Source organism: Chroicocephalus ridibundus, chromosome 3 (genome assembly GCF_963924245.1).
Source record: "Chroicocephalus ridibundus chromosome 3, bChrRid1.1, whole genome shotgun sequence".
NCBI classification, from domain to species: Eukaryota; Metazoa; Chordata; class Aves; order Charadriiformes; family Laridae; genus Chroicocephalus; species Chroicocephalus ridibundus.
Genome location: NC_086286.1, coordinates 44383835 through 44407245, shown reverse-complemented (window position 1 = coordinate 44407245; position 23411 = coordinate 44383835). Strand labels below are relative to the sequence as shown.

The 23411-nt window shown below is 43.4% G+C and overlaps 1 protein-coding gene across 2 annotated transcripts in view; it reads right to left on the bottom strand.

Annotated features, from left to right (window-relative positions):
• Positions 1-2940: 2940 nt before the first annotated feature.
• GREM2 (gremlin 2, DAN family BMP antagonist) overlaps positions 2941-23411 on the bottom strand; it is a 39738-nt gene continuing 19267 nt past the window's right edge. Inside the window, exons 1-2 of one of the 2 annotated variants that reach the window (XM_063328950.1) lie at positions 22534-22651; positions 2941-5839 (exon numbers count right to left, since the gene is read on the bottom strand). In XM_063328950.1, coding sequence (XP_063185020.1) covers positions 5332-5838 — 507 coding nt within the window. In that variant the 5' untranslated portion in view covers position 5839; positions 22534-22651 and the 3' untranslated portion in view covers positions 2941-5331. Of the gene's footprint in view, positions 5840-22533; positions 22652-23411 lie in introns of those variants that run through there. The other variant, XM_063328949.1, reaches the window with a different exon arrangement.

Below are 23411 nucleotides of genomic sequence, written 5' to 3'. Positions count from 1 at the left end.
TTGAACATGTCTCTCTCTGACATATAGCTTATTTCTAGACTTCCATCCAAAGCAAAGCAGCCCACTATGTGTAGCACCAAAGCTGACCGCTCCCAGACTGGATTCCCAGCATAAGTTTCACCACTGCTCTTTTCTTCAGCGGCACGCTCAACTTTTTACAGGATTCTAGACTAATGTTATTCTGTTTGTTTGTTTGGGTGTGTTTTAAAGACGCAGAACACCCTGTTGGTCCCCTCTTCCCCCTTTTCCTGCAACATCAAGCATACCATGCTTAGAGTTGGCTGTAGTCCTACAAGAGTTCTCACAGAGAAGATTCTGAGCTTTTGTTGATCACCAACACTACATATCACTCACTGTTACTTAAACAAATGCAGCAGCTAAATAAGGACTTTCATACCTGAGCAGCAAATGTGACTGACTCTGAATAACAGTCTGTTTTTTATGAGGAGCTAAGATGATTTGTGGTGGTTTGCTTGCAAATTGAAGCCTTTCAGAAGCATGGGGTTTGTCACGTGTCATGACGCAGTAGTGGTTAGCTTTTTTGTAGTACCTTTCATCATCCCAAAGCACTTCCAAAAGTCAGTTAAGTATTAACCAGCAGTGGCAGTGGGAGTGCAATTAGTAGTATCTTCCATAGGTTGACAATTTTTTCTTGCCTGATTTTTCAGTGATCAGCTTAAGAAGTTGGAAGTGGTTATTAACTTTATTGAGAGAAGATAGAGCAAGTCTTTGCATTGCAATGACTTTGTTGCGTACTCTTGGTTAATAAGCAGAGGCAAGTTTATGCCATGTTCATTATACCAGTTATTTAAGTTACACCAACTTTAAGATGCTATGGACAGAATAAGTGGAAGCTGATGGAGCTGAGTCATTCTGAAGAGAGTGTGAACGTCAGCAAAGGGAGAAGTCAGAAAATGATGCCCACCAGCATTCAGGTCTGCTACCCATCAATCAATGAGTGAGTCCAGAGAAGGGCAACGAAGCTGGTGAGGGGTCTGGAGAACAAGTGTTATGAGGAGGAGCTGAGGGAGCTGGGGTTGTTTAGTCTGGAGAGAACGAGGCTGAGGGGGGACCTTATTGCTCTCTACAACTACCTGAAAGGAGGTTGCAGAGAGGTGGGGGTCGGTCTCTTCTCCTGACTAACAAGCAATAGGACAAGAGGAAATGGCCTCAAGTTGGCCCAGGGGAGATTTAGATTGGATATTAGAAAAAATTTCTAAACCGAAAGGGTTATCAAACATTGGAACGGGCGGCCCGGGGAAGTAGTGGAATCGTCATCCCTGGAGGTATTTAAAAGACGGGTAGACATGGTGCTTAGCAACATGGTTTAGTGACGGCTTTTGTAAGTGTTAGGTTGATGTTTGGACTTGATGATCTGAAAAGTCCCTTCCAACCTAGACAATTCTATGATTCTATGAATCAAACGAGAGCCATGTTACAGAACAGGTTTTCCAGGCCATTCTCTTGCTTATGACAGATCCACCTGTACCTGTGCTGTACCTGACGTTCATCCAACCTGCTCGGAAAGGCATCCAGTGGTAAGTAAGTCCATTGCCTCAAAAAGATGGTGTCTTACTGAAGGTAAAGGGTCCCTGTTGAGTCAGCACTGTTTTCTCATTTATTCCCAGCTGCAGCTCAAATTTAAGCTGTTAGAAACTGGGAGTCTTCATTCATCACTCATCCCAAATTGGGGCCTGTCAACTCAGCAGTTCCATGGAGGTAGAGCTTAACATTTACTGTCCCGCTCCTTCCCCTGTCCCACACTACCAGTCTACCTTAAGAAACACTTGATTTATCTGCTGCTTTTTCATCTACCCTTGCCTTGCTCTTGGATTGCTTCCACAAGGGGGAGATTTTTGGGTTGCAGCATATGCCTCTGGCAGGTGGTTAAACTGGGAGAGCTGGAGCTGGAGTCCAGGCTGTACCACAAACAGGAGAGGTTCAGGTGGGTGCTGGGCAATGACGGTGCCCGCAAAGCAGGAGAGTGGCTGAGAGCGAGGTGGGAACGGGAGAGGGGCGTTGGAGGAGATGGCTGCCCGAGCTCCTTTTGAGCCAACTGACAGAGGCACTCGTAAGTTCTGAGCAGAGGGCCCTGATCACGCTTAGTTGGCTAAATTTTTGCAATTCTCAAAACCAACATCTACTAAAAAATAAATAAATCCCCAAACACATTAAATTGCTGAACTATGAGAAGCTTTGGGCAAGCGATGGGGAAGAGAAGAGAGCAGAGAGCTCTTCCAGGTGTCAGCTATAGTGCCCTAAGGGATGTAGCCCTCCCTTGCTCGATGTGTTCGAGGTGCTCCTGCTTCTTTCAGGACTCACGACAGGCATGTCTCCTGGTTACATGGAGGCTCATTCCTCCGTGTGAGAACTCTCTTTCCTCACTAAAGTTCTTCTTTAAGATTGTTTTGTAACTATCTTTTCTCTGGGTTGGAAAGAAAAAGAAAACAACAAAATGCTACCCTAACTTTTGAGAAACATACAGTGTACTCATTCAAGAGCTGATAGCAACCACTAAAGCTCACCTATACATTAAGATATACTCCCCCACCCCACCCCCGAGTAGTTTGGTGCCTATTACATAAGGATCTAGCTATATTTTAAGCCAAACCACTTAGGCCAGGGTAATATTTACTTCTTTTACCACAACTGATGCCAGCAGTTCAGCCAGTGGTGGAGCTTTGGTTGTCATCTTGTCAGTTAACCAAAAAGCCAGAATTTGTGCATGCAGAATCAACTCCAGAATCTAGGATTAGTGCAATTTATTTTTCCCTCTGGCCTTGCAGGTACTTTTGCGGGAGCAGGGGACAAGGGAAGAAGGAGCCAGGCTTTCCCAAGCTGCCAGGGTGAGCCATGATTTACCTGCCGCTGGTAGAGTCAAAAGGAAGCTGAGAATACACTGATCAGAGAGCAGTTGGACACAAGGTGTTGAAGCAAAGCCCGTACACCTGGATGCCATGTAACCCTAGAGTAGCTTTATTATTTAATCTATAATTTAATAGTAGACCTATAAAATAATTACATTATACTTAAAGCATTTCTTCATTTTTGTTTTCATTTATAAAACAAGAATTAAATACAGTTTTAACCGTTACAAGCTCAACTCAGTTTTTACATAAACACAGCTCCTAGAAGGAGCTTTAAGCTGCAGCATATTCATATTGCAAACTGGTGAAAAACCCAGGCAGGGCATAGCTTAAAGATAAAGATTCTTGCACATTTTTTCTTAACTGAAGTTACTAGGGTGCTTTTCTCTCCCTAGCCCAGAATGCCTGACTTTCAGTTCATTTCTTTCAAGTGGAGACTGAGATCCCTGGAGTCTTGGTAGACTATAGCTATTGCCACTTCCCCCCGCCCCCCCACCCCAACACTCTCAAGCCCAGACCGAATGGTGCCCGTTCGGTGGCTGGCACGATGCCGGCAGCCCAGCAGCCGCAGCCTCCTCCGAAGCAATCCCTGCATGAGGAGTCACCACGGCAGAAAAGCCACGGGCGGCCCTTCGCGTCATAGGGCTAAACAGACCTGACCAACCTCATCCTGCCCGTGCCAACCCCCGTAAACCGCTTGGTGAGCTCTGGTGGAGCTCAGTCCTGAAAGCCTCTTAGAGCAGCCTGTCTCACATAATAGAGACCCGTGGCACCGGAGAGCCCTGCCTGGCGCGAGTGCGGAGCACATTAACCCCTTGGAGTGGCTGCATGTGAAGAGGCTGGCGGGAAAGGGCTCCCACAGCAAGCTGGTTCCACTAGACGCAGATGCCGAGCTGTGAGACATGCATCAGGGAGTCGGCGTGTCATTTTTAATTTGTAAGCTTCAGAAAATTGAGCACGCACGGGCTTTGGTTTGGGGGAAGGGGCTGGTTTGTTTCGAGACATAGGATTTTAATGCAGCTGGGACTAATACAGATCAGAACTGGAACAAACGGGATATACAGGACATGCTGAACTCCGTCAACTGAATAGCAACACAGTATGATCTAAAATGAACTGCTAGTGTTCACCAATGCTGATTTTGTAGGACTCAAAAATTGAGTGGACCACCAGTACTGTAGCAGTTACAACTTACTCTCTCCCTGCTCCTACAGCTGCGACCCATTCCAGCGGCACCCACTGATGGGTTTGTCCTTTAACACGTTACCATGGTTTCCGATCATGGGAGAGACACCACTCCCAAAACCTGATGACACTGAAGCAGCTTTTGTATTCAGTCCAGCAATGGCCAAATTTTGTCCGTTGTGCGACAGTGCTTTTATACCTTAAGCGAAACATCATTCCCTTAAGCGTTCTCAGCTCCTCTCCCACTGCCCTCCCGCCTCCCCCGGTCTGAGCAGGCATAAATATAAGGTCATAAATGGATGTTGTCCTTTTTTTTTGGAGTAAGAAACACACACATATCTAACACACAAAAACCTACCGCAAGCCTAGTTAAACCATGTCCATTGTAAGCCAGGCAGCTGACCTAGCAACCCAGTCTCTTACTCAACACATTTTAATCTCTGGCATATTCTGCCGCAAGAAAAATATACACGGCTAGGTCTATAATACTTTAAACAGCTGTTTACTATAGCTAGGTTACAAAATAAACACTGCTGCAGAGACCACGTGTTCAATATGCTCTGACCACAACAGCATCAGATCCCACCCTCAGTCTGCTCCGTGGTGGCGGTGGCTGACCCAGCGCCTCGCCCTCGCCCCCGCGCTTCGCATCTGCCCTTCAGACAACAAGCCCGGTACCCTTCGTCATTGCACAATTAAAAGTTGTCTTAAGGAGGTGAGCATCGTCAGAGAGTCTCACTTGCTTTTCGCACGTTACTCCTCGTCACTCTCCCTCATCTGCGTCCCCCACAAGTCCTAGGCAGCACCCCAGCGCTTCCAAGGCAGGGGCGGCAAGCTCCGGACCAAAGCACGGGGAAGGCCTTCTGGGCTTGTGGAGGGACTGGAGTGTAGGGCAGAGGGCTTTACTCCACACAGTGGAAACATTTAATGCTGGATTCAGCCAACTGGTCACTTAGATGATCAATCCCAACTTCTGGGAGCCTGCTCCACTCCAGAAGATTCAACCGCCAGATGATATTGGAAATACAATGAAACTTTATGGTGAAGTGCCTAACAGCCCATTAAAAAGCATTATTCCAGTAGGCAAGCGACAAGGAGCCTTTCCTTGCTGGAGAGATGCCTCCTGAAAGAAAACGAAACACACACAAAAAAAAAGAAAAAAAAAAAAAAAAGGAAAAGGAGAAACAAACCAACAAAATGGACAGTCTGCTCGGTGGGAGCGGAGAGGCAGCAGTAAATCTGATGGGGGCAACACCACGCAGTCGCCACACGCCTGCTCTCACAGTTTGCCTGAGTTGTTAAGATTCACAGACATGCACCGGCACTGCTTGACCTTCTGAATTTTCTTGAGTCGGAAGGGTGGGTCCAGCTCAGGGCACTCCAGCTGCACGGTCGAAGAGGTGACCTTGTGCGGCTTGCAGAAGGCGCAGGACTGGAAGGACTCCTCCTCCTTTTTCACGTGCCGTGGTATGTAGAAGGAGTTGCACTGCCCATAGCAAAAGCGGTTGATGATGGTGCGGCTGATGCAGCCCTCCTCGCTGACAGTCTGCCGCAGGGGCTGCGTCTTGCACCAGTCGCTCTTGAGGTACTTCCTTTCGGTGACCACCAGGGCCTCCTGGCTGGAGGCCAGCACCTCCTTATTCAGCTGCTGCCTCCGCTCCGAGTGGTTGCTGCTGCTGTCTTTGTAAGGGGAGGGAATGGCGCCTGCAGGACGGTTTTTCCTGGTGTCTGTTACTCGAACCAGCGCTGCCATCAGACAAACGGACAAGGCAAATTTCCAAATCATCCTGCAACGGCAACACAAGTAGCTGTTAGGAGGGACACGGCTTCAAACCACAAAATTGTAATGGAGTTGACCTTTACGCCTGCTCTTAAAAAGTGGAGATCTTACCGCCTTTGTAATCCCACCACTTTTCCTAGGAGATCAGCTCTACTGTACGGTGATTATTTATCACGAAGAGGCCAGGCCTTGTGGAAACTCACGTCGCTCCCCCCTCCGCCCCCACCCCAAGCTCTCCAACTACTCTTTTTTCCCCCTATAGGGACACTGCTCCTTTGATGACTGAAACAGTGATTTTTACAGAAGCTTCAGCCAGAAAGGTTTCCTCCTTCTCTGTGAAATCCTGGGCCAAACAGCTGGGCAAAATCCTGGCTAACGAAGGCTCAGGACACTCCTGCCAATACTGTGACAGCTGATTTGGGGATGGCAGGAGAGAAGGGGAAGGGAATACCAGGTTACTCAAGGTGAACTCCCATCTGCCTCTCCAGCCCCCGAGTCCCTGCCCAGCTTTGTTCCATGTAGAAGTAGTGAGAGGTGTCCAAAAGCATATTTTTATTATTTTAAATTGCTTCTGAAGTTTCTTGGGGCTTTTATGGCACTTACAGTCTTGCATTTGTTCTCTTTGTGGGAGGCCGAAAACTTGATGGATTTATTCTTGCAGTAAGAGGAAATGCTTAAACACAACTTTGAGGACTTCATTACTGCAACGCCTCTTAGGCAAATGGTTTACGAAGGTTTGTAAACAGGAGAGAACTCAATATTTATTTTAGATGTTAAGGAATAGGGTAGAGCATAAGCCAGTTGCTAAGTTAAAATAGTCAGCCAGTTGGCAAAAATATTTTTTCCTATGGTTGTCTATTAGGATTTCTTGTTCTGTGGAGCATCTCTTACCAGCTCTTGGATTTTCATCAACCACTTGTCCAATTCAGTTTAGTAATGTGTCTCGATGCACTTCCAGGATATCAGAGTAGACGTACTAAATTTCCTCATAAAGTCAATGCTCACCAGTGAACTGCCACAACTCATTTGACACTTCATTTCACGTCGTTCTCCCTGGGAAGGGAGAACAGAGCCTCTCTAGGGTGCCAGAAGAGTGTGCAGCCCAGAAGCTTCCCGTTCAGAGGCAAGGACACGTCAAGTCTTTCTAAAAGTGCTCTGCTCACCTTTGTTCTTAATGGACTGTGTTTTCATAACAGCGTATAGATGAAAGACTCAGCCGTCTCTTCCCAGTAAAGCTTCAAATCCTTCCAAGTAATGATTTATTTTCCCTTTAGAGTGATGCCAAGACAAAAAAAATGACCATCACGCTGGTAAATATAGATGTGTCTAACCACTATAGACACTTGAGATGCTGCACAGGTACTGCTAACATGAAAACGTGCCATTTTCCAAACAAAGACACCAACAGATCAAAAAAGTGCTTGCGACAAAGGTGCAAGAGAAGACAACAGCAGCAGTAAAAAATGCTTCTCACCTAACAAAGCAGACCTAACGTATTTAACCCCTACAGAGATAAAGAGATGGAATTACTGTAACAGACTCAGACTAGGTGAGCTAACATCCCTTTAGGTGATTTTTCGAAGTTTACGAGATCTCAGTGTCAGACCAACTAAATTTCTAAAGGAAGAATTCTGAAGTGCTGAAGGACAGGAAAGTGCTAATCCTATAGCTGTGAACAGAGGATGTTCTGATGCAGAGTTAAATTTCACCAGATTGAAGCAGAACCACCGCTAAATGGAAACCGGTATTTCTAAACCCCAAATAAGCTCATTCATCTGCAACCGTGCCAGCTGCCCACTGACACCCATTGCAGCTATGGGTACTTTAAATCAGTGGCCTATTTTCTCACTGCTTAGCATTCAGCACACAAGTCCAGAAGTTTTGTCCAGAGTCTTTAAATGAAGCAAGACTAGACTTGGCTTTGCTCGCGGGTATTGTCGCCAAGACCATTGGATGTCAACCCACACAGCCAGGCCAAAACCTAATCAGGTAATTAGTTTCAGTTGAATATAGTGTTCCACGCTTCCTTGCAAACTGTTTTCATGTTATTCTGCACTGATGGCTGCATTTCAGTAGTAGATAAAACAACTGATCCCCACTGCTTTGTGTTTTATGTAGAAAGGGGAGGAAAAACCCCAGGAGCTACAAGCCTACATCTTCTAGAAAAAGACAGAGGTGAGCTCTCCATAAGATGCCTTATGCCAACACTCCTTAGGCGTACTCTTCTACTCTTCTCTTGAAACGCAAGCCCACAAAGGAATTGTGATAACTCTGCCATCCTTCAGGGAGGGGGTTTGGTCCTTTTCAGCAGGGATATCTCCTCGCCAGTCTAGTTTCTCTGATCCTGGCGGAGAAGAGGATGGCTTCAGAGGCACATTGGAATGAGAGACACGCTATTTCCTCCCTCCACCCCTTCCCCTTTTCTATGGGAACCCTGTCTTACCATATCTGCCCTGTCTCATCGCAAAATGCAAGTTGAACCCATTTCCCTTTCGTGTCAAGGATGGGGTCAAGTAGAAAGCCCATGGAGGAATTCAGGAAAGCCAGCAGAGAGCTAACAACTCAAAGTCTACAATATAGAGAAATATTATAGTAGCTTTCTAATTACTGAAATAGTTTTATGTAGGCATGGAGAGCCGTTCAACAGAGTAAGTAGGATTTATTCACTAAGTCTATGTTTATAACTAATAAAGCGTTACTAATCAAAGCCCCTATTGTAAGGTTATAAACCAAACACCGCAGTACATGTTAGCAAGTACTTCTACAGACAGGTAGGAACACATCGCCTATTTCTGACATTGATCCTTATCAAACCTGGTTCTTAAAATGTTTACATAATAGAATAATAATCTATTTTACACTAGCAGGTCAAATGTGCATCCTGTCAGATCATGGAATTTCTAATCACAGGGTTGCCCCTTACTAGCCTGCAAATCACCCCTTTCTAAGCCCTGGCACACAAACCCCCTATTCAAGCAAGTAAGGGTGCAAACAAGGTCACCTGGTGCCAGCAACATGCCAAGGACTACATATATTTTCGGTACTCGCATGCAAAGAGAGGAGAAACCTCAGTATTGTCAGAGATCATGTTGGTGAACTCAGCCTGAATGCAAAGCAACATGGTGAATGCAGCCTGTCTGCAGACAGAGGCGGGATGAGGAGAAACACAAAACGTACTGGAGAAGAATCTGGCGTCTGGCAAGGACAGGGCAGTTCTGTCCTACTTAGATGTCACAGAATGTAACAGCATGTGGCGGAGACCGAGCAAGAGAGAACTGCCTGGAGAGACCAACATCTCCAAAGCTTGCAGGGATGCCAGCCTGGGCCCAGCGCTCCCACTGCACTGGGGGCTCCCCATGGCGGAGCGGGTGGAAGCTCCCGTGCCACAGTCTTCAGCTCCTTCAGGCATCGTTGCCAGCTGTTGCCAGTTCCCACCCCTTTTTTCCAGCGCGTGAGCTGCTGCAGAAAATAACTTAACCTCAGACAGCAAGCAAGGCCTAGCTGCACTTACATTTCACGTGCTAAGTTTTTTATCTCTTTGAGATAAGGGAATCAGCATCAAGTCTGAGTTCAAAAACTCATCAAACCCGTCATGCTGGAGCTGGGCTATCAGGTACCCACCCAGGAGTGTAAAAAAATCCTTGGTCGAGGAGGCAAGAACGCCAATATCCAGCTCTGTAATCCGGGGAGGTCAGGGCACTCAGCTAGGAGGGGAAGACCCAAGATCACTGTGTCTGCCCTTAGCTTTATTTCTTCTTTGTATCCAATTACTGTGTAACATAAAATATCTACCAAGGCAGGCTCCCTCTTGCATACCGACCTTCTGGCCCTATAACTCATGCATTCTTGAAAGCAATCCAGCTCTGGCGCAGGACAGGCAGTAGTGTAACCCCCAAAATAGCCTATAGTTTTGTGGTTAGGGCACTTCTCTGGGAATTGGGAGTATTGGATTTGACCTCAGAATTCAAGTGCCTCATTTTTGGAGAAGTCCCCCAACGCAGAAGTGGGTGCTATGTTCTGAAAGACAGGGCAGGAGGTAGTGGCGGTGCCCATCCGTGCTGAGTGTCTGCTCCACCACTTCTGCTGGTTTTCAAAGGCGTGACCAGTTTTGTCAGCTCAGGATGCAGTTTCTGGCTAGGAATTCCTGTTTCGTAGATCAAGGGTTGCAGGTGGACAGAAAGAGGGAGGTAACTGGAAGATGGCTGCGATATTTTATGTTAGCTGCTCAGGAAATCGGCAGGTGTGAGACCCATTTGTTTGGTTTAGCACGCAACACCTGCAAAGCACCCGGCATTATCAGCATTCCTGGAAGCACCCAACTCTCTGATACAGGTATGACATACGATCATCTCCTCTGCAACAGGCCTTCCTGGGAGGGGTTCAGAAAAAAAGCCCCAGTTTTTTAAAATAAAAATAATCTGCAAAACCTGTCTTACCATGGAACTTGAGTGCCTACCTGTTTAGCTTAGTCACAGGATGGATTCAGCCTCTAAATACACATGGAAGAAGATTTAGTACTATCAGACCTATCCTACAGCCATCAAAAGCAGCATAAGAGCTGCTGCTTCTAAATTTAATTAACAGCTGAAGAGTTTGCCTTGGAAAATCATTTCTCTTCAACTACCAGCAAAAGGCAGGCATCATAGGCTAGATTAAATCAGGTACAGTTCTGTGGCACAGAACACACACAGTCACATTTGACCACCTGCATCACTCTTCTCCATTTTCCACCCTGCAAACTTCAGAGACACGAAAGCTCTCCTTCGGGACCAGCTATTCAGCTGACAGTGGGAATCCCTGTTACCAAAACATTTTCTACTTCCCACTTACTTTCGTATTAGACCTAGTCAAAAAAGAATCTGTATAAACCAGCCATACATATATTAATGTAAGAACACAGTGTACATGGTCAGTTCTCAGCATTTTAAGATGGGACACAAGAAGTGTTCCTTGAAGACAAGCCAGGCAATAACTTTTCAAAGAACTAAAACTTGGCTTTAGCAACAGATGTGGGAAGCCAGGAAATATCAGATTCTCTACCAGGAAGCCAAAAATGCTATTTATTTAATTTATTAATAGTTAGGCATGATTCTAATGGTACAATGTTCACATGAAGTCTATACAAATCAGGCATCTTTGTGCAAAGGAGGCATTCAGCGCTAACTTTTCCCTTTTAAGTATCCTTTGGAAATTATTGCTCCTGTGTCTCAACAACGTCAGCAATAACTGAACGCTGTACTGTATCTTTATTTTTGCAGAGCCACGGGCCTCTCGGTAAATCATTCCATCATTAATAGATCCTCATTATTAAATTGCCAAGACTGAGGCCAGCCACAACAACAAAACATGTAGCAGTCCGGGGGGGTGGGGGAGCCAAACTTAAAAAAAAAAAAAACTCCTCCTCCAAAAACCCAGTACTGCAGCTAGAATGTGTTATTCAGATAAAAAATCTCTGCATTTTAGCAGTAAAGAGGAGTTAGCATGGACTAGGAACACTAAGCATCACTTTTTAAAACCACTGCACGCAACACCAAAGGGAATAATTGTTTGAAAAACAATAATTAATGCCATTACAAGCAGAAGTTTTTCCATTCTTGCCCTCTAAGAACCTTCTATAGTGATTTGAGAGAAAGCTATTTCATTGCATCACAGCTCTAGCAGTAGGTGGTAGAGGGAGAAAACATTTCTTTCAGATTTAATAAAGTCCTTGTACCCTTGCTGGCTGGCTTGGATGGAGATCCTTCCTCGTCTTCATCCTTCCCTCTCCCTCCCACCATGGAGATCCAGCCTTCTCTCTCCCTTGCACCAACACCTCTCCCCCAGAGACAACCAAGCAAGCCCACAGGGAACACTACAAAGCTTTGAAGGAAACAGGAAAAGCCTCCCTGTGGGTCTGGATGCCCCAGGAACCGAACTGTTCTGTCCAGGCTCTTGTCCTGTTTTTGAAAGGGAAAGGTGGGGCTGGGTTTCACTGATGTCAGCCTGCATTCCTCAGGAGAGAACAGCATTTCCTCCATAATGCCAGGATTTGTAAGTTCTCCTTGTCAAGACAGTTCCTGAAGACACTGAATTTAAAATATTGAAAAATAGAGTACATCATCAACAAAACCAAAGTACATAGAACAAAGACACTGGTGAGGACAGTCTATGCTAAGATAAAGCTAGTTGAAAGTAACTCAGAGGATGCTGCTTCAAACAAATTTCAGCTCCTGCTATAGATTTTCTACAACTGAGAGCTTTATCTTGAATTCTCCCCGAAGAGGCTGGGAGTTTAGAAGAATTCCTGGTCCGTGCACAAACATATAAGTGAAATCAAGAACTCAAACAATTACTCCTGTCATATTCAGCAATGCGTAATGTGTCAGATATGTTATTTTTAGGACAGCAGCAATTATGAAGAAAACTTGAAGGTAAAATCAGCCTTGGCACTAAACTTAACCAGCTCAAATATTGGGTTTTTCTTTCATGTTTTGTCCTCTATCTTTCTTATCTACCTTTACTGCCTCTAAAAATTCATGTTTATAACCATTGAACCATTCCTTTTTTCGGGAACTTCAGACAAGCTCATTTGAAACAGGTTTGAATGCAGCTGCTCACTTCATCAGAGTTAAGAGATCACATTACTCCAATGCTCTTCTTCGCACTGACATCCTGCCAGGAAGCATATTGATTTAAATACTGTATTACTGATCTATGGTATTAGACTCTCCACAGGCTGAATCCTTCTTATCTTGCATAGCTTCTAAACCTGTGCTTCACTTTATTTTTTAAGTAGTATGAGTATTGGAGGAATTGAGAGAAGTTTCACATTTTTCAAAGCCAGGGCAAGGAGTTTTTGAGGAGAGTCACTGAAGATTTCATCAGCTGAGACATCAGTTTTGATCTGTTATATCCAAGATATGAACTAGAGTTCCAGAAGACTGGAGGGAGGAGGGGGGGAAGTATTGGCGAAGCCAGCCCTGGAATTTTTCTTTGAGATACATTCACTAACGCTTATATCCATGATATATACCGATGCTTCCCCAAAAAACTCATAGACATACAATAAATGCAATTACCAAGGCAATCACTCAACTAGAAGAAAACAGTGAAGGAAACCATGATCCAAGTCTGTTTTCTTTTAAGGCTAAATGTTAGCCCAGTAATACAGTGAAGCAAGACACTATCAACTTAATACTGCCCTGTATTTATCAGTAGCAAAGATTTGATTCCATAACTATGTCGGCATTTATCATTTTAACACAGGAAAAGTAAAACAAAGCGGAAGAAAGCTGCAAGAAATGTAAAAGCTAAGTCATCCTACAGTAGCTCTGGTAACACAACAATGCCATTTTTAGGGGAACAGAACTCAGACTGAATACTAACAGGTAACTGGGCAAAGTCTTTTTGGAATATTGTAATGATTAAAACTCCTAAAATTTGTTGCAATTTCAGCTTCAGGAACTTGTGGTTTTAGAGCCAACCACAGACAAATGTCTGCCTGGTGAGCACATGTGAATTGTCCCAAGCAGAGTGAGATGTCCTACTCAGAAGTGTCTGGGTAGTCATCAGTACTGGCAGCACATGCAACACTGAGGAAAAAAGGGGGAGTGGGAGGAGGGAAAAACCCACAAAATAAAAACAGATTTCTGCTAGCCGTCCGTGAGGTTGATTTTCTTTCTCCCAACCTGGTTTTAGAGAATGTTGCAGTCAGGGGGTGGGAGGAATAAATAAAAGAAAACTCCTTGGATACAAGGAGAACAGTTTTTTGGAAAGGACCGAAAGTTAGTTCTCCTATGGATCTAAAACGTGTCCGTTTGCATGAGTGAACCAGGTTGAAGAGATACTTGTTCTCCTTCTCAGTGTTCCTCAGCTTTCCAGCATGAGATAAAGAGCCCCAAAGAGGCAAGTCAGTTCTGTTTGCACATGAACGTTTTGTCCAGCAAGCAATAAAAGCCTACATTTAACTTTATTCTTCTGTGCAGAAGGCAGCTAGTACACTCCCATTTGGCAGCGTTTCATTCAGGAGAAAACAGCAGACTTCTGCCCTTGGGAAACTAAAAACTAAATCAGAAGGGAAGCGGTGGCTTGAGCAAATGTCTTCATTTGTGACCATCCCTCAGCCTGTTGGAAAGGAGGACAGTCAACACAAGAATGGGGAAAGTTCAGCATTTAAATACAATAGCTCATTTCATTGCTTCCTCACTGGAGAATCGATACTACAAAAGACTATTTTGCAATGAGTAGTCTCCATTATATTTTTGTTGTTTGCATTACAACATAGAAATCTCATCCAAGACCAGTGCCTGACTAAGCAACACAACTTCAAATATTTGTAGACTAACTTGGTGAGCAACATATGGTGGGACCAGAACTGAGCACAGAGGGGAAGTGAGTTATTGGAGGTCACAAATTAACTGAGAATGGACCTTTTCCAACGTCTTTCAATTGCACTGCATGGCACCAATGCTCTTCTTTTTGCTGATCAATCCAGATTTGTTACCCTTAGACAAGCTTTTCTTTAAAAACCTTATACTTTTGTATATGGAAATGGTTCTGTATGAAAATTTCCTATTTAGTTTCCCTGAGTTTTGATAGAACAGAGATGGAGTTAGGAGCTTTATCGCTTTGTAGCTTCAAACAATGCACTACTTCCAGAGCACACGGCTCATTTTCTAGCTCCCAATAAGGGAGAAGACCGTCAGTCTTCAATATACACGCATTACTGTACTTGCACCGCTCCCAGAAGACGACATTTGGATGAGATCTGTTCTAGAAGAAAACTGAGGCCTGTACATTAAAACATCATAAAAGTACTCAAAAGAATTTCTGCTTGCTTCTGTTAATGGTCAGAAAAATGCAATTACTTCTAAAAATCAATAGGTGGCATGTAATCTTGTATATGAGAAACACAAGATTAATCAACAGAGAAGTAACATTTAAATTTTCCCGATTTTCTGGTACATTCAGATACTCGTATTCTTTCAGGCTCTCTATTCAAGACACTGTCCTCGGTTACTACCTTATGACTCTTAAGTAGGCCTGTGCCTGTTTGAAAAATCTAAGATGTTATTTATAGTCTAGTGTTTATATTATGAATTTTTGTAAGTCAATATCCTATTTATAGAGCTGAAACACAGATGGTTCAAATAAGAATTGCTCTTATCTCAATATCCTACAGGCTAGCCTTGCTATTAGGTAACATGCAAATTCCCATACAGACAAAATTTCAGCTATGTATCCCACTATTTTCCAATATGCCACTTGCAAGAACCATGCGGCTCTATTTCCATAAAGATGTCTTTAAAATGGTACAGATTTATTGCTTCAAGAGTTTTTCATTTACATTTATTTCTGCTTAAATTTGACTGACAAAGCATCAGTCCTCACGACTAAAACTTACAGTAGTAGTTCTGGGGACAGACTGCAGAAGACCTATGCTAATGAAGAAATAAAACAAGTATTAAGCCAATTCAGCTTGTTAGTCACAACCAGGACTGTGCCACGCAAACATGTAATTAAGCACCTTACCAGAATGATTAGTTTCACAGAAGACCACTCTTCTTCTCAGTGAGTCTAAATCTAGGGAATCCTCTCATCCCTTTTTTGACTTTTCTTTGGTTAATAAGCAACATGCGATTCCACATCTGACAGTTCCTCACAATTACATTTTTCAATCCACTGACCAAATTTCAAACAAGTTGGACAGCAAGGCAATTTTGAAACTCCTGTTGCATTACACTAAGTGTGTTTTCTCCTAGGGTACCTAGGAAGGCGTTAACAGTATTTCAGGGGAGGGGAAGGGGGGAACAAGTCAAGGATATCACACTTCGGTACCATGGGTGGCATGAGTGGTAAAGAGGATGTTTAGGGTTACTGTGGTGGACTGGCACACCAAGCACATCCATAGAAAATCAGAGTCCATGAGCTCTAATGTTCATATGTAATATGAGACACCTTGAAACAACAGTGGGTCACCTCAAAGTTTTTAATACATTCTCTTGCTCAGGGTATAAACTGGCCCAAGAGCTAAGAAAAACTTACTTGCACCACACGTAGACAGAAGCCAGGCAGTAACGAGTCACTGCTGCTCACCATACACAGTATTCCCTTTGGCTTGATCCTGTAATATTTTGTATTCCCTTTTGTTCATGAACTTACATGGAAAGTTACAAGATGTTTTTTTCTTTCCCGAAGAACACCAGGTTTCTTTTTTTGTGGATTACCTAACCGTCCATCAGAATCCCCATTTTATTACTTTTGTTTCAAATGTTTAACTCAGTTCTGGGCTTTGCTCTGAAAGGACGCCTGTTCACTCAAGGTCTTGTATGGGAAAATTCAGGTATGCGACTGAAATGCAATTCAAACCTGGGAGAGCTGAGAAGCGCAGCAACCGCATGCTCTGATGATTGTTTGCATACGTGCATTTGGAAGCCTATAAACAAAGAAGACATTTGGAGTTCGAAACCTTCAGAGTTATATGGCTTCTTGGCTACCCTAGTACGTGCGTCAGTTGATGTCTTGATAAAAGTTCTTCAGTTTGGAACTATTCTGACCCTTATTTTCAAGCTGTTTTTTAAGATAACAAAAGGAATTTTCATTTCTTTCACTACATATCTATTGATATTTCCAAATGGACAGTAATGCTTATGGTTGTCATAGCTGTCAGCTGGAACAAGATAAGTCACAGCAGCTGATGCTCAACAAGTGTCAAAAGTACAGAACTTACAAGGTGCTATAAAGTCAGGAATACAAATAAAATTGTAATTAGATATGCAATATCAACATAAACATTGCTCAATACCTAAACATTTCAATATCATTTTCTATATATACTGGAAAATGTATAGCACACAGAATGAATGGACAAACTCCACTTTACTCACTGTTATTGGCGGTGTGTGTCACTTAACTGAAAGGTGAATTTTCAGTGAAATGCTGCAGGATGACCTGTACTACAGGAAATTTCACATCCAAATACTGGAAACTGACTCCATCCCTCCCACTTCACACTGATGGCAACACGTGGCTGTCCCACATCTATGTTCTTGTGGCTTTGATTCATGCTCTGCTCAGTGATTCTCCCTCCGTCATTGCCCGAAGAATGTAAATATTTGTTCTGTCTGTATTCTGGTTTACAGACTTGGCCCGTTACTGAATATGAAGGCTGTAATTCAATCACAGAAGGATCTGTTGCCATGCATAAACTGGGATTTTATGTTTTATGACTTAGGCTTTGCAGAGCAGCCGTCTTCCTACTGACCTCCCCCTCTCCTTGCCCATGACTGAATTATAGTTCTGTCTCTAATTGAAGCCTAGTATTATTCTATTTCTCTTCTGCCGAGAGGAAGACCAGAGCTATCATTCTGAATACACACCAAGCCACAGGAGCCTGGATGAGGTACTCTAATGACAGGTCCTCCTACACAGCACATTTGCAGTCTTTCTGCTAATTAATTTGATTTCCTTTGTCTAGACTAACATAATGCAGCAAGTTATGCTCATTTAAAGGAGGATTGTTAGCCTTTCAGTTCACTCCAAATGAGGAAGAAAGAAGAGTCAATAGAGAGGAATCCGGGGGAGACTGACTTTGTCCTTGACTACACCATTGCTTATGTTTTCACTTGACCAAGACTTTGTCTCCAGGAGAACCCGAGACAGGACTATCATCAGAGAAGAGCCTATAATCAAAATCAGATATCGTCGGTATGTGCACGGCAAGGCAGTGGCAGTTACACAGAAGGGTTCTGTCTACGATGCACTGCAGTCAGCAGCTTTCTTCCTGGCAATCACTTGGCATTTACTGTTCGCAGCTCCTGACATCCTCAGAGGGCTGAACAAACGTGTAATTAAAAACACACACAAGCTGGTTTCTTCAGTCACCCTTCACATACAGTAGTGTGCCACTGGACTAGTAAATCAGAGGCAAAGCTAGTAATGGGAATTAATGAAGTAACTCCTCCCTATTCAGAAGGCCAGACCTCCGTTGGTCAGTTTTGACAATGATTGAAACTGTGGGGCTGAGCAGAGTCTCAGAGCTGAGCTGTCAGTCAAATACAGGACTTGGGAAATGGAGTGATGCGTGATAAACAGATGAACCGACTTGGATTTGAATGTTCAGCCTTCTGAGTAGGGTGGGCAGATCCAGTTTTAATACCCAGAAAGAAAAGTGACAAGGAAACACACATCATACAGGTGCACCGTGGAGTGGAATGAGTCCACGCATGTCTTAATAATGGCAGGGAAGACCTTTGCCTACAACAGAGGAAGAAGAAGAAGGGAGGAAGCCTACAGAGGCCATCAACAACCTCTGCTGCTCACAAACCCATAGAAAAGCGCCAGAGTTCCCCTTTGGTAGGCAATTTCAGGATGATTTCTAGCCTTGTAACCTCAGTTGCATTTATCATTTTGCAGCATCAAAGAGGGGAAGGATTCCAACTTTGGGACTTACTGGCTCAGGGAATTTTTTTGGCTGATAGTAACTGGGGACCCTCTTTACATAAACACAAGCAGAAGATAAACAGCACCTAGAGGCTCTTTATTAATTTAATGTGACCTTGTTTTTTTACTGTGTTTGGCCATAAGCCATTCATACTGTGTCACCATGGTTAAGGTTTGAATATTTTTCCATTACTCATGCTTTCAAGCTCAGCAGAAGTAGACAATAAGTAAAAGGAAATCTAAAGATTTTTCTCTTTGGCTCTTCCAGAAAGCTATTCTCAGAAACACGGGGAGGTATCTCGGAAAGAGTTAGCCATACCTAGCTATAAATTTCAGTATGAGATGGCAAGCTCCATTTCTCTTCCAGGTCTATTCAAGGCCTGTTCCTCAGCTCTAACTTAGGCAGCAATTCCTTGAAGCTAGAGGAGAGAGATGACACTTCTGTTAATCTTTGATGAGCTCACATTACTACATAGAAGGACAAAGATACTGAGACTCCATTTCATGTCAGTGCTTGAATTGATTGAGAGCAGTGAATTGTCCAAATGAAGTGGCCAAGACGGCTTCCCTTCTGACACGACATCAATGTTGGACACTAGCTAGCATTTCCCTACGTGACCAGTAAATGCAAGACCAATTGTGAAGAGCAGGAATGAGTAATCAAAAAGTTTGCTCATTCAGGGTTTGGGTTTTTTGGTTTTGGGTTTGTTTTTTTTTTCACTCTTATTACAAAGTAGTCAGAGAACCTGTTGGGCATTACAGTTTACACCATTTTACTAATCCTGACACTTAGTGCTGTTCCAAGCATTTGTATAGAATCATTTTGGTTGGAAGAGACCTTTAAGATCATCGAGTCCAACTTAACTCCTGCTGAAGCAGCAAGGGAGAGTGATCAACCAAAGTGTTTGGCAAACTACTTGTGTTTGTTTTGTGTTGGTGTTAGGAGAACCACTACAAGCAGTTTAAACTTGTTTATACCATCCTATTAACCATTCAGTTGGCTCAGCAACTGAATGCTATCTCCATCTCTTCCTAAGGGCCATTGTAGTTGATTAGACCAAATAAGATCATCCCAAGGGAAATGTTCTGATCCATAGGTGTGCTCCGGTCCCTGATCAGTGATCATACACACAAATCACTCATTTATGACTGATTTAGACCACAAGTACAAACAACATTATGCACCCATGGACGTGTCTCTTTCTAGACTTCTTCCTACGTCTTCACTAAACAGTAGACTTTTTAAAGAACTTGTGTGTAATATGGGATTAAAAGGATAGAATCTCAGGTAAAGCTAGACAGAAAATATTTTCTGACACTATGAGAACTAGACATATTGAAAGCTTCATCTCCATATTGGAGGAAAAATTAAGTCCTGACCATTGGCCTACATTTTCACTTTGGAGCAGCTGAACTATTAAATTCTGAATTCATCCTTATTTTCCTTTTGAAGAAGGACGTGAAGTGAGCAAAAATTGGTTTTAAGATACTTTCAATATAAAATTATTAAACCCTCAAAACCCACAGAGTTAACATGAAACACCTTTTTGCCTCAGTAATGGGAAAGCCCTAGAAAATACACATAAATTGGACTAGGACCTTCAGTCCAAGGATGCTGATACCTTTTCCTGTGAAAAAGCAAATTCAAAAAAAGAGTTTTGATCAACACTTCACCTGAAAACTTTCATTCCCATTGTGTGGGGACACACACACACACAAAAAAATAGTTTCAACTCTGAACAACCCTTGGGGTCAGCTACCACAATTCACGTAACATGAGGGTCCTCAATGGGTCAAGGATAACCACAGCCCCATGGGATTTTTTATGCTTGTATTTTGAAAGGAGGCTCAGTAAAGAATTTGGCTTAGCAAAACAAGACTATGCTTCCTCTCTTCCCTTACTTAGTTTCAGAACAACAGTTTCTGCTTTGAGTGATTATTTCAGCTTCCATAATTTTTCTCCAGCACAAAATTGCAGAGAAGCTCCATACAGATCAGACCAGCGATTTGGGTAGCATAAGAACATGGACAATGTCAGACTGTCAAAGAGAAATGGAACAGCAATTAGGAAAAATACTATGAAAAATGCATCTAGCAAAGACAAAGCTAAAAGTAGCTCACCTGCCTAAAAATCTGCTAACTTGCCAAAACCCATTTTTCTTAGAGGACCCTAAGAAGCTCCTAATTAGGACAAAGACCAATGAATACTAATTGCCACTTGGCAAAATTCTGCTCATTAAAAACACAGGGCACATTTGTGGGGTTTTTTAATTCCTTCCTGCCCCCAAAATCAAAGCCTTGTTTTACGATATGAATGACATAAAAGGCTTCATCAGAGCAAGTGCACAATTTCATATCTACATTTTTGTTATAAGGCTGAAGGGGAGGACTCTCAAGCTTATTTAAAAAGAAAAAAAGGAGTGCGAATTAAATCATTAAACTATATAGTTTAAGCAGAATACACAATGGCACTGCAGACTTGAATAGGAACGGAAGCAAGAGAGGCACATTTGGATTAATAAAAACAGACATAAGAAGGCAAGCTACTGAGTGGGTTTACAGCATAAATGTACAGAAGACACAGAGAACCCATCTAGATACCGTGGTTTTAATAAGGTCCTCTCTATGACTATTCTCCACCCCCCTCAAAAAAAAAAATTGTTTAAAGCTGCTTGCCAAATCCATGGCAAAGCATCTAACAGAAACCAGAGATGAGATTTAGAGACACTTTAGAAATAGGTGACAGGGACATACATGTCACTTGAATCAACGTGAGCAATCCCGCAAACTCCTGTTCCCACACCTACAAAGCCTCCAGTGTCATTTTGGGCTGCAACATCGCTTACGTGTTTATACACCAGTGCCTCTGCGGGGCGCCCAGATGCACGACTCGGGGGGTGGTAATGCCGTCCTGCTGCCATTCACACAGAAGGCAGACAAGGCTTGGGAGCCACTCAGCAGCTCCCCAACCGTCCTGCTTTGTCAGTTGTGTTTCACATACACCCAACCAACACCGCTGAGCGGAAAATGAACAGCCTTAACTACTACCAGTCATCCAAAAATGTAGCCAATGGGGCACACTACTTATCTTTCTCATAACCAGCTTAAGCAAGAAGCTCTTCCCAATTAATGAACATAAGCTTAGAGTTTCAGTACCCACATGAACTGAAGGTAATTCCATTCACATTCCCCGCTAAAAAAAACCCCACTAAAATCTGCAGAAAAGGGTAGTGGGAGAAAAAGTACAAAGAGGCATTACCCATACTTTCTGTTAAAGCTGGGTTATCAGATAGGGATTAAACATAAAAATCATGGACCTAAAGAGAATTATAATACTATACCCAACATTATTTTCCTGTCTTTAGGCTTTGTGATGTAGGTGGTGAGGTCCTGATTTAAACTCCCTGAATTTTATCATTCTCCCTAAAAATTTAAGAAGGTCATTTGTCCTAGGTTTTTGAACCCAAACGAAAATAATCACAGACCAAAAGAATTAAAACCTATGTGTTTTTCTCTCAATTTTACATTCTGATAAGAATACTGCAGGATGTGGGTTCAAATATATATTCCAGTTATAGATATTCCCTGTAGAATAGTGCAATTCCACTTTCAGGTAAAGTAATGGCACGGAGAAAACCCTGTACCTGACCTTGAGAAATAACCAAACCAGCAATTAATGTCAGCTGGCTATATTTCTAATTGCAACCCGTGCCCCTCTGAGATAAAGCTTAAATCACCTCTTGCTGTCACCTGGTGCAGGCTGCACTTTGATTGATTCAAACTGTGAGACACAGTCCCACAGCTCCTGGCCCCCGCTGGCACCACCTTTCCTCCACCCAGCGCACGCAAGCGTGTGTTCAAATATATATTCCAGTTATATATATTCACTGTAGAATAGGGCCGTTCCACTTTCAGGTCAAGTAATGGCACGGAGAAAAGCCCAAAACACAATCATGTGTGCACACACTCACACACACGCACACACGCAGAGTCCTCGGCCACCCTGTGCCAGGACTAACAACCATGCAGCCACACAGTCAGCAAGACGAGTTTGCTGATCCAGCTGAAAAGCTATTATTTTTTTTTTTTTTTTTCTGTTTTGCCGGCCGGCTTTCCATCTGCCGGCAGGATCAGTGGCGCCGCCGGGGCCCCCGTGCCAGCGCTGGGCAGCTCTGCCCTGCCGGTGCCAGCCTACGGGCAGGCTGCCTTCCACCAGCAGAGAAGCCGCACCCTGATACTCCTTTCCAAACTGGGGCCTGGGAACGCTGTCACCCAACTTACCTGTTTCAGGGTGGAGGAGGCTAATGTAACTGGAAGGGTGTGGCTGATAAAGGCGGCGTTGACTGACAGGACTGCATGCTTTGGCTTCCTAGATGAGATGCATGGTCCTTGTATCTGAATGGCTTGGTGCTAGGGCTACAGTCTCACAGCAGTGCGAGGAAATAAAATAATAATAACAGGATGTTATGAGTTGTACCATTTCAGACGGTACGTACATCCAAGATGCTTGTATAGGCTGGCACATCAGAGGCAGACCCTATGGAAGATACATACTCCTCCACAGTGGCCACCGGAAGTGTCTTAAACATTGCAGCTCGCTCTTCGACCAGATTTCCAAAAGAGGTATGCAGCATTTATCTCAAGTTCTGAATGGATACGAGGTACTTAAAATGAGGATCTTTTATCTTATCTTGAAAATGTGCCCTGCAACTGTAGTGCAAACCTAAATATTAAAGATGGAAAAAGAACCATGAAAATGTAGTGTAACTGCTGCATCCTACTCTCTGACTTTTGAGTATCTTGCCTTGTAATTTCAAAGGTTTCTTCCACCAAGGCTTTGGGTTTTTACGTGATTTAATAAAACCACTGGTTAGACTGCTTAGGAATAATCTACATGACATCGGAGGTACCGATGCCTTCTCCTTCGCTCTTTCTCCATTATTCATATGCCCCCCTCACCCGCCCTGCCCTAACACCTACCCTTGCTGGGTTCTCCACATCTGATCCAGAATCTAGCACTGAAGACCGTGGCAAGGTGTCTCTTCTTCCTTTTTGTGAAGATGCTACATACCCATGCAATTAGTGCATTGCAAAATTAAGAAAACTTGAATTTAAGGACAAACAAACAAACAAGTAATGTGGCTTGGTGAAAGAAATTG